At 43.0% G+C, this 16,640-nt stretch overlaps 1 protein-coding gene across 4 annotated transcripts in view; it reads left to right on the top strand.

The window, feature by feature from the left end:
* The window catches only part of SRGAP2 (SLIT-ROBO Rho GTPase activating protein 2), a 207,340-nt gene that overhangs the window by 121,160 nt on the left and 69,540 nt on the right, over positions 1-16,640 (top strand). For 3 of the 4 annotated variants that reach the window (XM_077839100.1, XM_077839103.1, XM_077839104.1), the window contains one exon: positions 8,347-8,409. In XM_077839100.1, coding sequence (XP_077695226.1) covers positions 8,347-8,409 — 63 coding nt within the window. Of the gene's footprint in view, positions 1-5,740; positions 5,860-8,346; positions 8,410-16,640 lie in introns of those variants that run through there. The other variant, XM_077839102.1, reaches the window with a different exon arrangement.

Raw genomic sequence — 16,640 nt, 5'->3', positions numbered from 1 at the left:
GTTGGAGCTATTATTACAGTTGGGCCTAAATATCCTAATGAGTTTCTAAGTTCTGCTTAAATTTTAGTTAAGGCTTCCTATAAGATTGGTTACAACTTCAGGCTTTTAAAACGGCAAGCATCTGGATAAAGCAAACATGGATTTAACTTGAAACCTTTCCGTCCTATCCCCATCTCATACACGGTAGTCATAAATATTTTTGACCCCTGCACATCTGACTCTTTTCTTTGAGGTATAAGTATGGATTTTCAGCTTGATGGCTCTGATGATCATAAGTCTGCTGCACAATGGGATATCGTGTTAGAAATTCTCTTATGCTTTGCTTTCTACTGCAGGCATTGCTTTGTCCTTGGCTAATTGGATGTTAAATTCCTTCTTCCTTCAGCTGTCTGCTTTCTTTCCATCAAGAAAGTAAATGTTCATTGATCAGCAATGGCAACAGCATCACCTCATAACCTGTGAACTCAAACATCCAAGGCCGAAGGCATGCCTCTGTTTCCTGTTATGTGCTCAATATTGGGGTAACTGGGAGAAATTCTATCGCTAGTGTTTGATAGGAGGATCAGACTAGATGCTTTTATGGTCTCTTCTGCCCTTCAGATATGTGAATCATATTCTTGACTGTGTCCATTTTGGGCCACCAAGATACAGCCCAGGTGCATTATTGTTGGACTCCTGTCGTGACTTCACTGTTGAGGTAAACATTACCTCTGTTGGTTACAAGAGATTTGTTTCTGCCCACTCTGCTAATATTCAGCATCACAGAGATTCTCTCCACAGTGAGCTCTACGCTTATATTTGCGCATATGTATATTCCCTGCACTTTGTACCATATATTAGTACTGTACATGCATGCGCAGCCTCTCATCCCAAAGGCTCCCAAGACCCTATAAAACTAACAATCAATTCACCCACCATTGAGAGGGCGCCAGCTCTGGGAAGGCAAATGGCAGCTGTTTAATAGCACATGGGAAGTGAAAAGCTAGCCAACTGGAAATGCATCCTGCCTCCCTAAACTTTCCCTCTAATTACCCAGGTTGGACGTTTGACAACTGCCTCTGTCCCTCTGAAGAGTGCCATGGGATCTTTTAATAACCACAAGTGGTCAGCGCTAAGTCTCATCTGAAAGAAGGCGCCTCCAGTACTACAGCACTCCCTAACGTTACGCTGGAGCACTGCCTCCGTGCTGGGAAGGAAGAGCACCTGATACTGAATTGCCAATACCATGTTCTGTAACACCTGGCTCTTCCTTTTTTTTCTTTTCTCTTTGGGGGCGGGGCTGGGCGGAGGAAGGGGATCTCATAACCGGGTTTCTGCCTGCTTAGTGGTGATGCCTGAAGATATCAACAACTGGAGAGACTGAGAACTCCTCTCACCGGTCTTTCCATCCATATCCCTGCATCATGTTCAGGAGGTGCCTTGAATTAGCAAAGCTTCTCAGCTGGTGTCATCAGTCTGTTAATGTGGTGAGGTTTGGATCAGTGGTGTCTGATCTAGAAGCACTCCCAGTGGCTAGACCCTAGAATGCCAGTAATGTTCTCTCTCTGCTTCAGGTCCCTCCTCTTTTAAAGCATTCACTCAGCAATTTTTGCCATTGCCTGAGGCATTTCCTTTTGTCCTTGCCGTGCTGTGACTGCTCTATTTCCTGCAATACATTGTTTTTCCCCTCTCCGCTTCACAAGTACGGCCAGCTTCTAGGTCGACTCTTTCAACTCCATTCCCTCAGCCTTATGCAGTGGAAATTGTACTGAGAATAGCATTACATTGGGATTGCCACATTGCACAATTCCTGAAATGATTCTTGTTTTCACAACACTGATTTTTCTTATCTTCATTTCCATGCTACTTGCTCCAATCCCGTTAAGTGTGCTGTTTCTTCCTTCAGAGCTCATTTGCAGGGCTAGAATTTTGTTTGCTCTTCTGTTTCTTCTACCCTCTTCTCCTTCACCCTGAACTTGCATCCCCAGGATGTTCCGGCTCAGGTGGAGCTTGGGCTCTCAAGCCCCCCCGATCCTCTGTTTGAGAGCCAGAGCTCCAGCCCGATCTGGAAGATCCACATTGCTAATTTATCACACTAGCTTGAACCCTGCTAGTGCAAGTCCGTCTGCCTGACCCTCACTCCTAGCTGTACTCCAGACATATCCTTGGTGGCTTCTGCCTCTTCTTAATTAGTTGCTTCAACAATTCGTCCAATGAATGAGCAGTTTTCTTCAATAAATAAATAAATAAACAATAAGAAAAGAATTGGGTGAAAGGAAGATGGCTGGGCCAGTTAAGGCAATTTAACCAACACACTGGTGGTAAAGCTCTTCCAGTGTGAAAAGATCAGTGTTTGGGGCACTTAGAACAGAACCAGCCATTCGGTTTCACTAATAATCCTTAACATTAAGAAGAAGAAAAGGAGGACTTGTGGCACCTTAGAGACTAACCAATTTGAGCATGAGCTTTCGTGAGTTACAGCTCACTTCATCGGATGCATATGCTCACGAAAGCTCATGCTCAAATAAATTGGTTAGTCTCTAAGGTGCCACAAGTACTCCTTTTCTTTTTGCAAATACAGACTAACACGGCTGTTACTCTGAAACCTGTCATTAAGAAGAAGGCAGTCATAAAATCCTTACGAGCCTGTAGCTGCAGAGATGGCAGCATCTCTAGCTTTCCTTGGCTCCTAGTGATTTGAAGGAATGTGGGGAATATTATTGCACAGTGCCTTGGGGACTGCAAATCATTGATCCTTCTTTCTTTTTTTCCCCTTTCACTTTAAAGGCTACCACTTAAAGTAGAATACTTGTCTTTTGTCATGGCTCTAGCTGAAAGTGTATTTTCTTAGCAGTCCATCTGGCCACCCAGGGATGGGGTTGGTGTGGTGAGACTGGAACACATGAAAATCCAAACCATCTGAACTCAGCTTTCAGACGGCTCTGCTTGTTTTGGTTTAAGAATATTTTTATTAGACTCACAAGTGAATAATGTAAATTATTTTCACGTAAGTACATTATATGCCAAGACACAGATTAGGTCACAGGGGTCATAGTGAGAACGTTTAAAAGTTTACATATGTCAAAATGAAGGAATGGAACAAAATAATAATAATAGTTAGATCTGAAGCAAGAGGAGAAGTTTGACACAGTAGATGGCCTCCTAAACCTGCTTCTTTTTCAGAAAAAGTCTCCCTCTAGGATTTTCATATGGTATTAATCACTGTAGTATCTACAGCAAAAGACTGTGTCCAAGTACTTCGTCATTTTTTTAATACCTAAAACTTCCCTTAACTTGGCACATAATCTGTGTGTGATCTCAGTGACCAAGTATGTGCCCAATTTCAGAAACATTGTATGCTCCTTGCAGTGTTAAAATAGAAGATACAGCAGAATGATGTACCGTTAGACGACATGTTCTCCTCCCTCTTTGCCTGTAAATCAGTATCAGTCCGAGTAATTTGGGCTATATGTTTTGACCACGAAATCGAGGTCCAGGTAAGTGTATACTTTTGTGCGGGGGGTGGGGGGAGAAGGGGAGCAATTAAAAATAAGGTAGTGGGTAAACTTCGGAGTTTTCACTATAAAAATGTTGAACTTGTGTGAGCTGCTTGACCTCTGTGAATATGATAAACTTTTTTGTTGAATCTTGTGGAGCATGTAGGGTCAGTCAGACCAGTAATGAAGTTCCACAGACCCACACCTGTTACAGCTTGAATCTAATAGCTCCCATGCAAGGAACATGAGAAGTCCACTCATGAAGCTATCAGACGTGTACATTCAAGGAGAGGAATAAGGGAATTAGTAAACCTAAGAACCCTGTTTCTGATCCCCAAGACTGTGTGAATGTAGCAACTGGGTAGGAGTCTCATTGAGTGGAGGTCTGGGGGGAGGAGGTCCAGTTCATGTTGAAACATTCAGAAGAAAGGAAGTGTGAGGTCAGTGCTCAGTGTGTTTTTGTTTATAACACTTAACATTTTACTACCCTATTTTAAAGGTGGTGGGGTGGGAGAGAACTGTGTGTGTTCTCCCTAAGAAATGTTGAGTGACGCATTTCCAAACCTTCATAACTTAATGTTCTTGGCGTTTTCATAGGAAAAAAGAAAAGGAGTACTTGTGGCACCTTAGAGACTACCAAATTTATTTGAGCATAAGCTTTTGTCCAATGAAGTGAACTGTAGCTCACGAAAGCTTATGCTCAAATAAATTGGTTAGTCTCTAAGGTGCCACAAGTCCTCCTTTTCTTTTTGCGACTACAGACGGCTGCTACTCTGAAACCTGTTATAGGAAAAAGACGCTCTGTATTTTAATGTCCTATAAAAGAGAGATTACAGCACTGTGTAGAAGCAGTTATAGATGAGCTCCCTGCTCGAGAGAGCTTACAGTCTAGTGATGGTTTTTAAAACGATTTCAAGTCCTCCTTGAAGCGTGGCCTTTGTGTAAAAATGCAAGTAAAGCCATGAGTGTCTTCCTCCCTATCCCCTAACCTAAATATGGCCAAACAGGCTGCTCCTTTAACTGGTGGTGGGAAATGTGAAAATTGCTCCGAGGCTTCCAACTTTTGTATGCCGAACTGCAGCTGAGATATAAACCCCCTAGAAAATTGGATTCTGTATTAAAAAGGCTGGTACAATTTTATCTGTAGAGACATGAATGGTGCTGCTTTAAAACCTAGTGAATGGGAAAAAAATCTGGATGAAATTACCTCTTGCCACATGTTGAAATAGATTGAATCACCTGTTAATTAAAATAAAAGCAGAATCAATTATTAGTTGCATGTACTGTGGGCATGGCTGGCTTTTGAATGAGAGTATGGTGGTAGTGGAGAGATAGAGGCATTGTCCTCTTACTCCATTTACTCCTGCCTCCACAAAATACGATCTGGATGTGCTTCATTTTAAAACCCTTGGAAGCGAAAGGGTTCAGTGTGGCTTAGCTCCCCTCGTGTGTCTCTGAATGATCACAGCTTTTACATTACAGATGGAAGAATTAAAGTGTTAAGGATTAGGCTCGGAGTGCTAAAACTGCATTTCAGAGATTGCTGCTGCTTTTAATACTGATATGTTAGAGGAGCACAGCTCTGCAAGAACGCTGGTCCCCAGGAGACCACCGCAGCAGCCTGAAAGGATGCGTGGCCTAAAGGGACAACAACTACTGATGATCCTTTGCAGGTTAAAATCCTGCTGGGAAAGTCTTTTTGGTTTGGCTGGGTTATAAGTAACAGGGCTACTGTTAAGCTCCTAATCTAGACCATTTCAGGCAACAAATAGAAGGATAATGTCAAAAATTAAAATAAAAAGACTTTGCCCACAGCAAATTATTTTCTTCCCTTCAGTGTCCTGAGCTGTTTAGAATGATGACTCATTCTTTTCCATTAAGTTTAAAGAAAAGAGATATTTTGTCTGATAACATACAAAGGCAGCTCTGTTGGTTCTTTGCCTTTACTCCTCCCCCTTCTTTGGAATGCAGTTCATAGGATTGCCAGGAATTAATTGCTTTATCAGAGGGGTGTTACTAGGGTGTTACTAGGTTTCATATGGCAAATTGTCCTCTGGTTAGGTTTTCATTGGAGGAAATTTCCCCCTTGAAATCCACAGCTTTCTTATATTGTGGTGCGTGGGGACTAATGACAGTTGACTACATGTTTGGTTTGTTTTGTTTTGTTTTTTTAAGAACCGCATGTAAGGGCACTCTGGATCAGAACGTCACAGTTCCAGTACCTTTTTGGAAAGCACGATGGTCTCAGATGCCTGTTACGATTAACTGCCTCTGTGCCAGCGTCACTTGGAGTTTCCGAAGGCCCCTTGTATTTTAAACAGCATAAAATTTCACATTGGTTATCAAACAGTCCTGTACTCCACAGGGAGCTGGACTTAAAGCAGTAAGTCAAAATTGCTTCAGCAGCCTGTTCAAATAAACAGGGATAATGGATGAGACATTTCTTCTCCGAGTCGTCAGCAGCAAGAAAGGAAACATCTGTCTGGGCTGAATTGTAGTTGTACTGGCTTCATTCTTTCAAGTGCCGTGGGCTGAGTTATGTCAAGTGTACGCTTGTGCAAATATTCCAGCCAGTTGTATAACAGAGCTTTCTGTTGCTCTCGCACGCTCTTGCTGTAGAAAAAGTTGCTCAGGCTATTGGAGAGCCAGTGAGTGGAGGGAAGAGGAAGATATGCTTTTCAGTGGATGCACGAGGCAGGGATGATGTATGGGTTGGGAGGGTACATGCATAAACACACGGAGAATCCAGAAAATTTTAAGCAGTCTGACTATACGCTTGTCGAATGTGCTTTTTGGTATATCTAAAGGCCTCAGTTTCTCATTCAAGCTTTTCGGGTTGCAGCGGGAATAAATTGCCACTTCTTGACCACCTGTTTTAGACTCCAATCCTGTTTGTATTGAAGTTGAGGGGAAAGTTTCCTTTGAACTCAAAGGGAGCAGATGCAGTCTGTTAGCATGTGCACAAATGTCTAGTGCAAGAAGACTTAACGTGCCCACGTATCCTCTTTTAGTGACGTGAATATATGTAGGTGGTTCATTTGAAAGCGTATAATACAGAGACGAGGCTCCAGCCTGCTGAGTGCAAGATTTTGAAGTGTACAGGTCTGCTCACACAAACGTGCAAAATTACTATCGTATGTAGGCACCATTTGAAAACTGGACATTTGCCACTCTGTAATGATCGCAATAGCATAGGCTATTTTTGGTAGCCACGTAGCCTGCCCGGTTACCCTGGATTCTGATATAATTGCAACACTATCTTTAAAAACCCAGGTAACCAAACACTAAGCATTTGGTCGCTGCCTTGGCGGTAGCAGTGGGTGAAGAGTAAGCTTTGATCTCTTACCTAGGTGAGTTGTGAAGGTTGACAATTGGAAGGCAGGGGGATGAAATGCCCTTTTAAATGAAGTTGAGATGCTCATGCTCTTTGTTCGTTCCTGTATTCCAGTGTTTAGCTACAGCCGAGAGTTTGACAGTGCAGCACTTCTGTATGGCAGCTTCATCCAAGCACAAGCCAGGAATACCTGCCTGATGTCACCTGCCAAGGAATCAAAATACCCAACTCTCTTTTTTAAATTGTCACTTGGCTGCTGGCTAGTTGGAACCTTGACAACTAATCAGGCCTCGGTGCAGCTTCCATTTATTTTTCGTGAGTTGTATTGCCTGGGCTACAACGGAGCACCTCACTCGTACCAACTGCCCCTTGCTAGGGAGTGATGTGTGCTGATACAGTTAAAATTGTATTGTAGTACTTGCCGTTTAAAAATAGCCGATGGTGTTGTCTGCCAGAGTAAATCCCATGTCTGGCTTTATAATTTGAGGTGGGAATTGGGGGAGTTGACTGCAGAGTTGATAGAGTGGGTGGGGTTTCCTTTTTTATATCTTGGCATTACCACTGCATTCAAAAATAAATGTCTAAGTAAGTGGGCTTTGTACATGCTTCCGCATGCAGTGGCTGCAAGCTGTGGCCAGTCAAAACATAACCACTTTCCTAGGTTTGGTTTTATTCACAAAAGGCATGTAGACAGACAGACCTCCTTCCCTCCCTCCCCAATTGGGGTTCATCTCCAAGAATGCTCATCCCCCACGCAAGATCCTCCCTTTCCAGAGAGCCATTTCCACCTTGTGTCCAGGTGCAGGTACCCATTGTCTCAAAGAGTCAGCCAGTGAGTTAAAAGGAGGTTTGGCACCTTGATGTGTCTCTCCGACCTGTAAATACTTGTCAAATCCCTTCTGAGTTCCCCCATTTAGTATATAATTGACATTCTCGGTATTGGCACCAACTACTGATGCTGCACTGTGTGACCTATGGAACTTTAAGGATAGCAAGGAGGAGAATAGGGCACTGAAGTAAGTGTGTGTGAGAGAGCAAGGGCTATCACACAGGACTGTGAACTTCAGATACAGCTATAGGCTGCTGCTTTCCCAGCTTATAGAGCTGGGTTTTGTTAAGAAGTTAACACGCTTGGTCTTTAACTGGACATGAGTCTTTATGGAGACTTAGGGGGTACACGCCCGACTGTTGACTCCTCTGGCAGTCACCGAAGTGCTCATTGACACCACACAGCGTAAGCGTTCCCAGCCTGGCATTATTTGTCTCTCCGAGTGGGGCTTCGCTTTGTGGTAGCTGAGAGAGCCATTGAAAAATGAGCATTCAACTAAAACATCCCTTCTTTCTGTTTCATGTTGTTTCCCTGACTGTATGCATGACATTTCATGGTATTAAAACTGTTTGTGTAATTTGACTGTAATTGTGTCTGAGCTGAGGGGTTAAATGGTGCCTAACTGGGTCTAGATTATTAACAGTGTGTGTGGCATGTTCATGTTCTCCAACTGTCCCTAATGGCTCTCCGGTTCTCGTTTGTTGTAGAGTAAAGAAGTCGGATTGCAGCTCCAGGAAGACTTGATGAAGGTCCTGAATGAGCTATACACGGTAAATCAGACTTCCTTCATGAGTTCTTTTCATGCATAAGGAAAGAAGTGTTTGGCTTCTGCCTGCCTGCCTTCCTGCTGTTAAAGCTGTTGTAAAGGAGACTAACCCCCTAGGGCTGATGCATGTTTATGATCTAAGTGATTTGAAGCCTCGTGTGTTCACCAATCTATACTGTAACATTAATTTTATTTTCATTCCATCTTTATCCTCAGGCTGTATCTCTGTCTGTTCTGTTGTTGCCAAAGAATGTTGCACAGGAATTATGGAAAGTGTCATGTTTTGAGATACATTTTTGGCTGTGCACATGTTTCAGTACTGTGGTTGCACTCTTTTAATTTCTACAGCAAACCCAACACAACTGGCCCCATTCTCTCCAAACTGGGATGTAGTGCCTAATGTGACAGATCAGACTTCACCGTGCAACTCTACCTTTCCCCCTACTTGAGGATTTATTGTAGATTTTCATATTTGGTTTGTTTTCTGGATCCTGATTTCAGCAAGGTTTGTCAGCCGTGGGTTGGGGTGGAAGGGGATTTGAATTCCTGAATATGCCTAATATTACTATTAGACTCAGCATTTGGTTTCAGACAAAGCTCTGTACAGGACCCCCTCTCCAGGGATGAAACTCTGAGACAGCTGAGTTGTAGCCTTTTTTCCTGAGGACGAAACAGTCTGTTGTAAATATGTTTTGCTTCTGTTTGAGTACCTGGAATGAGGTGTCTCCATGCACAAGATTTTTATGCACTTATTTTTAACAAAACCTCCCCCACAAATTTTTCTCCTATATTTTTATAGTATCGTAAAAAAGTATCAAAAATATGCAGGTAATCTCTAAATGCAACTGTAGGTTATCTGACTTCTCTAGTACAAAGCATAGTAACCTTGACAGTAAGCGAAGTCTGACTTCCTTCGTCCCAGAAAACTAGATAATTCTCAGTACCCTAAGATGTTTTACCCTATTAATTTTAAAAAAACACACATTTTGTGTGCTACAATTAGCTAGCCCAGGAGAATAGGGATCCTAATTTTGGGTGTACCATATATTTATATAGCACTCATCCTATTCTCTGGCTGCTGCATAAAAAATTAAAAGCAGGATAACTCATAATTCAAAAGGCCATAAACAGGCATCCCCTTCCTCACCATAGCATTGTCTCACAGCTGCTTAACATACTTTCCTTCTGTAATTATTTATTATAAAATATGCTTCTCATCCCAGCATACTCCAGTGATGTCCCCAAATCTGCACTTTGGTGATAAAGGCTGGAGGAGAAGCTTTGCAATGACGTGGACACTGTACCACTAACCCATTCCTCTTGACCAGGAAATAGTTGTCCACTTCACAACATGCAGCCTTTGGGCTGTTTCTCAGCATCCGTTTAGGCGAGGACTATGACTGGCGCAGCAGGGAGGCTGAGGTTTTCAAATGAGATGTTTTGGCAGAGCCATGTGGGTAAGCTGCTTCTGTTGCCAACCAACACCATATTCAGCTTTCAGGAAGTGTTGCCTGTATTTTTTTAGCATTCATGATGATGTGGAACCAGTCTGCAAAATCTGGTTCTGTGTCCACCTCCGTTCCCTTTCTCCACCTCCAACACACAGACTTCTGCCAACCTATAGTGCTGTAAATTAGGGCAGCCCTTTCCTTAGCCTTGGGATAACAATTGAGCCCTGCCAAAAGGTTGTGGTACATCAGTTAGGGTACATATACAGTAGAACCTCAGAGTTACGAACTGATGGGTCAGCCACACACCTCATTTGGAACCGGAAGTATGCAATCAGGCAGGAGCAGAGACCAGAAGCGGGCGGGGGGAAGCAAATACAGTGCTGTACTGTTAAATGTAAACTACTAAAACAATAATGGGGGAAAGTTTTTGAAAAAAAGATTTGACAAGGTAAGGAAACTGTTTCTGTGCTTGTTTCATTGAAATTAGGATGGGTAAAACCAGCATTTTTCTTCCGCATAGTAAAGTTTCAAAGCTGTATTAAGTCAATGTTCAGTTGTGAACTTCTCAAAGAACAACCATAACGTTTTGTTCAGAGTTTCGAGCAACTTTGATTCCCGAGGTGTTCGTAACTCTGAGGTTCTTCTGTACGCTTTGGGGGGGAAGCCACAGCAGTGACTCTCAGAGCTCAGGGCTATGGACTCAGGCTTGTACTACGGTGCTAAAAATAGCAATGCAGACATTCCCACTCAGGCTGGAGTTTGGATCTGAAAGCCGGGTGGGGGTGGGTTTCAGAGCACCAGCCCAAGTGGAAACACCTACACTGCACTATTTAGCACTGTAGCACGAGCCCTAGTCTGACCGGGCCTCTGAGACTCACTGCTGTGGCTCTTTTTTGAACGTATGTTACCACAGAAGGTCAAGTGTACTGCTCATCTTGTCCTAGAAGTAGAAATCGGAGTGTTTCTTGTTGTCACAGGATCCAAGTATTGAATTCTTTTTCAAGTAAAGAGTAGTTGAGGAGAAAACTGTAGGGTTGGGGATGGTTTAAAAATACTGGATAAAAGTACTACTGGTAGAACATCCAGCAATGCAGGTCAGATGGTGGCTGATGGGTAACTGCTGTTCTGGCGAAGTATTTCAGTGCTGACCGTGATCTTGCCATTAAAAGCTGACCATGGGTATTGTTCCCTCCTTGGTAGCTATAGTTGTTTGTAATTGGGATTTGGTGTGATTCAATGCAAAAAGTCAGGGCAAGGAGATAAGATTTGTGGATTTAAACACAGAAATGTCCTTTGAGCGAAGCAGTTAAATAATTTGTTCTGGGACGTGAAACTCAGATGACTCAATTTGTTGGAATCCAAAACTGGATAGTGGTCAAAGTTGATAATACTGTGCAATGTCTGCTCACAGCCAGACTCCTCCAAGAGTCCAGGGGAAAACCGAAGCAATCCTAAGAAGTGGAGCATTTTCAGAAACTCCAAATGTCTTCCTTTTTTATGAATACTAACTTTGAAATTGGAATGCCCTTGGGAGAATCCATTTAAAGTCCGCATGGGATGGCTCTTCTCTTAGGCCTTGCTTGGTTGGAGGCATCCCAGTACAGTCAAGTACTGGCTGCTATTAGGCAGGGGTGGTGTCACACAGTTCACAACTCAAAGCTGTGGCCAACCTGGGGATTAGCTCCCAACCAATCTGACGCCCCCTCCTTGGGTTTCTTGGCCCAGGGTCTCGTACTGTATCTCTCTGGAGTCAGGTTACTCCCTCTTCATCACTCGGGGTGTTCCATCCGGCCAAGTCACTGGAGTCCTCCCCTTCTGGGGGAATCAAAGTCCCACTGGACACTCCAGCAGTCTTCTGATCCGCTACCCAGTTTGTGCCACTTGCCCAGCTGCTAGTAGGGGAACCTGGGTCCTTCCATTACTCAGCCCAGGGATCCTATGCCCAGCAACCATCGTCTGCTCAAGCTCCAGTCTTATTGCTGTTTCCCCGGGTTCTTTCCTGCCTCTCTTCCTTACCTTCAGGCCCTCCTCTGTTTTACTCTTGGAGCTTCCTGTGCTCCTTGTAGCTGTTTCATCCCCTGTCGCGTTCTTGCCAGAGTCTGCATTCCAAGGCAGGATCTCAGGGCTTACTCCTGCCCTGAACTCCTCCTAACCTATTACCAACTCCCCTCCTCTCTAGGGAGTGACAGTAGAGTTCTTCCCTTCAGCCTTCTCTTACCACCAACTTTCTTCCTTCATGCCGAGCCCAGCTCCTCCCGAAGCTGGGCTTCATCAGGTGTTGGGCCGTATAAGCCCTGACTCTCCCACGTGCAGCCTGACACAGGGGTAGTTGTCCCTTTTTACCTCTGCAGGCTTTGTATGGGATAGACACCCCATCATAGGGGGGTAAGTATTAAATGAGGCTCCCTGGCAACTTTGGAAAGTCTTATCACAGATTTTCATCCCAATACCAGAATCTTCGCTTTTCTCTCACAGTGCAGACATTTTCTTCCTAACACCTTGACATTTCCCATCGAGAGCCCCGTTCTGCCTCGATAGTTTCCCATTTTTCATTTTGTTGTTTTAAACTCTCTTTATTTAGGAAGTTATAGCAGGTTTACAAATCCTAGCCATGTAAATATCAGAGACAATACAATTATCACAACAGTGAGCTTTTCTTTAAAGAAACATTATACAGCAATGACAGGTTTCAGTGTAGCAGCCATGTTCGTCTGTATCCGCAAAAAGAAAAGGAGGACTTGTGGCACCTTAGAGACTAACCAATTTATTAGAGCATAAGCTTTCATGAGCTGCAGCTCACTTCATCGGATGCATTCATTGATTATACAGCAATGTAATTACTGGATCTCTCTAACAGGTTACAGAGTAGCATCTTCACACTACCCAGGCCGTGTCATTTCTAGTGGTTTTATTAAAATTCGTGAATTCTCTGATTACACATTTAACAGATCAGCCGTGTCTGTCAAATGTTGATAGTCCAGAAAAAGAATGGACAGGTGTTCTGGGTTTTTGCCGGTAAAGGTAAGTGAAGTATTAAATAGAGGATAACCGACTATATAAGTACCTATTTGTCCTTCGTCTCGTTCGCTGGGTATGTAAGTGGTGAATCACTTTTTCCGTAACAACCACCTCACGTTTTTTAACCATTTATCTGGGGTTAAACAGAGGTTATCAGTATCAGAGCAGCTACTAGCAGATGAGATTAACCTTTTTTTCCCCCTCATCTGACCGTTTCCTCTCGGAAGCCCTAGGAGGTTTTACCTAAGGATCATTTGGTAACAAATATCCAATAATGTGTGATATTCGGTTAAAATTACATCCCAGTACTCTTCAATGACTGGACTTCTCCACCCCATATACATAAAATCTTCTCATTAACCACAATTTCTCCAGCATTTCTCCCCCATTCCATCTTTATATAATTTTCACCCTGATGGGTTTGAGGTACTATTGAAACAGTATCTTAAAGAAAATTGTTTTCATTGTGCTACAGACTGAGGTTTGCTGGTCCTCTTTCTCTCCTCTCCATCATTCTTCCCCCCCCCCCCCCCATCAAACTCCATTTGTTAACTTGTCCATCCAGGTCCTTTTTCCAGCAGTTTCGCCATTTCTCGATGATTCAGTGCTGCATTGAGGTCATTCTGATTGCTGGTCCCAGTTCCCAAAGTTCCTGCCTTAATTTGTGCCTGCTACCATGTGCAGAGGCATTTCAAAAGGAGGGAAAATGAGGGATAACACAACATTTAAAAGAACCCAAAATACCCTCTTAAATACTTCAGGGCATCTTGTGCGTGTGTCAGACAGGCACAGTGATTGTATGTGGCTGACTTGAAGAAAAATAACCTTGGTGTAGAAAAAAGCCATGCAAATTCAGTGGAACGGGCCACCAGGTACATGTGGTCCTCCTGTGTTCCAGAAAAATAAGTGACACCAGGAAGACAGCCACCATCTGTCCTTTCCGTTCTGCAGTGTATCCAGCACAAACTCAAAGGAAGAGGCATTGCCTGGGGAAGGAGAAGAAATATGTTCATAAAGCTCACATGCTGTTCTGGGGCTTTCCTTCTCGTGCAGCTGAATGAAATATGTTGGCTGTTGATTAAATCTGTCCTTTCATCATCTGTTGGTGAATTGCTTCTATTTTAGAAACATGCCTTGCAAACATTTTTTCTGAGGGGTTGTTGCACGGAACACCTTGGTTTTTTGCCTAATGATCTGGGTTACTGATAACGTTGTGGTGTAAATTCTTTCCCTTACCCCTCTTCTCCTGAAAAGACCCTTCAGGAATGTGTTTGAAAGTCAGAACACATTGACCCTCGGGTGGAGCTTGGGTATTAACAGCTAACATTACAGTAGGGAGGGGTGTTTCTCTGAAATTACATATACCAGCAAAACCCCAAAGGAAGGAGTTCAGCATTGGAGTGTTAAAGCCAAATATTTGGGCTAATCTTTGAGAAAGCAGTAGAATTAAGGAAGGGAAGAAAAAAGAGAATTCAGCACATGCCAGAGCTCTTGGTGCTGGAACAGTTAGAATGGCATTTTTAGTACTGTGCCACAGAAACACAGCTGCTGATGCATGGCAATTTTGATATTATACTGGCCTGATAACTTAGTGGTTTCGCTCTGCGTTGCCATGCAGTAGAGTGAGTGTTTTTGGTTTATCTCACCCCTGCTCTTGGTTGGGAGCAGTTACTATCACTGAATCAGCAAGTTTAACCCTGGGGAAGACATTTTATATTGCTTAAAGGCAACTCCAAGCCATGACGGTTGAGTAGCAGTGTGGTAGAATTCGTAGGCATTCCATGCAGATTTTTCTAACAGTGGTTGCGTGACATAGTCTTAAATGGTGTTAGATGTCCAGCATTGCTTTGTGCAGCAGGGATATTTGCAGGCTTTTCTTGTTGATGGCAGCGGAGTTACGCTAAGAATAAACGTGGCTCTATAAATTATGAAATCAGGTCACGTCGTCTGGTTTGCCGGCCATAGGAATCGCCTCTCATTTGCTGGCTCAATCTAGGCTTCATTTGTGTTTTTCTCTCTCCTATATTATGTATGGGTAAAGGCTCCTACAGCAGAAGACGTACCTGTCTTCAGACGCTTGTCTCCAAGTATTTTGATTAACTTAAATTGCACTAAGTGTACACAGCACTTCAGATGATAAGATGATGACCCAAGAAACTTACGTTCCAGTATATGCATGTTCAGGACGCCAGTTTCTCACAAGTCCATTGAGCCAGGTATTGAAGGAAGTTACCTTAAAGCACTCACCATTAGAAAAATCCTTTGTCAGTTTTCCCTAAGCACCCCAATGATAAACATTTTATTAGCGCATGAATAACCTTTGCAGCCCTAGCAGAGACGGGAAATTCATTCATTCTTTTTAAAATTTCAGATCATCTCTTTGCTGAAGCTTCTTTTCAAATTACAAAGAGCAATCCCCACCCCAACCATATTATAAAGTAGCTCTCTTTCTAAGTGGATCAAACTTAATTACCAGCCATTCAAGTTTCTTGTTGTTTCTGCCACAAAATAACATGCCGCTAGCAAAATGAGTGAACGAGAAGGTTAACTTCTTAGCTCCAGATGCACATCTGATACTGCTCTATTGACTCAAGTGAGGTTGTGCCCATTTGTACTAGGGCTGAATCTGGTTTAGGATGTTGACTGATGGGGCAAGAGAGAGCAGTTGTAGTTTGGACTTCCAGAAATGCCTTTGCATATGAACTACTCTTGATACTGTCTGCCTACTGGACAGCAATCACTGCCAATTTCAATAAATCAGAACAAACTCACTGCCCCGTTTCCTTTAGGTTTCATCTATTCATGGAAATTAGAGATGGCAAATACTTGGGGGGGGCGGGGGAGGAGTGAGAGAGAGAACAGGATTCTATAAATCATTCATTCAAAATGGTGTAGTATTCAGTTCTATTGCAATTGCCTTTTCTCTAGTGTAACTGCCCTTATTAAGTAACTTTTATGAGAATCAGTGGACTAACCTTGAAAAAACAGCTTGTCTAAACTGGCTGTAAGGAAGTTTCTGATCAACTGCCCAGTTTGCAGAAGTGATGAGCAACAGTCTCGAAACTAAATGAATCATTCATTGGGATTCACAGATTTCGTGCAACCTTGTGCAAATGAATTCTTTGAGTCCATTGACATAAGCAGCACTTGTGGGTGCTAAATTAATCAGGCCTGAAATGTTTTATATAAACTTAAAACATCTAATGAGACCAGTTGATTCTCTCTCAGAGCAAATGAGGAGAGTTTTATGTTCAGTCTAGTTTTAAGTTCAGCCATATCACTGTTTATCCCATTAATTTTGTGGCCAAATGTCACAGTTCAGGTGCAGCACTGACAAATATGGGGCTTAAGTTACTATATGAAACCAGTGCCTCACCTGAATATTTGAGTCTGTAGTTTATGGTTGTATCCTGTGAGATTAGTGGTCTTGCCTATTACAGATGAAATATTAAGTAACTTCAGGGTTAGCAGATTGTCACCAGCAATATTGTGCTCAGAGATCCTGCTGATCTGCAGCAATCAGAGCTCTGAAAATTCACGTCCTTTCAGTCTGCCTGATACATGCCATCCCGGTCTGGTTACCTGCAGATTAGCAGCCATACGAGTTGGGAAAGTGGATGATGTAGCAATTGCGTCCTCAGTCTAAGATCTTGTACACCAGCCTTAGGAATTTACTATCCGAGACAATTGATCCCCATTTACTTGATTCTGCTTTTTAATTTCCTGGTGCAGATTTTGCTAAACTAAATATTTTACCAGTCTTTTG

The sequence above is a fragment of the Eretmochelys imbricata genome, chromosome 21, assembly GCF_965152235.1.
Source record: "Eretmochelys imbricata isolate rEreImb1 chromosome 21, rEreImb1.hap1, whole genome shotgun sequence".
NCBI lineage: Eukaryota > Metazoa > Chordata > Testudines > Cheloniidae > Eretmochelys > Eretmochelys imbricata.
Note: the sequence above shows the minus strand (reverse complement) of the source record. Positions and strands in the feature narration are given on the sequence as shown.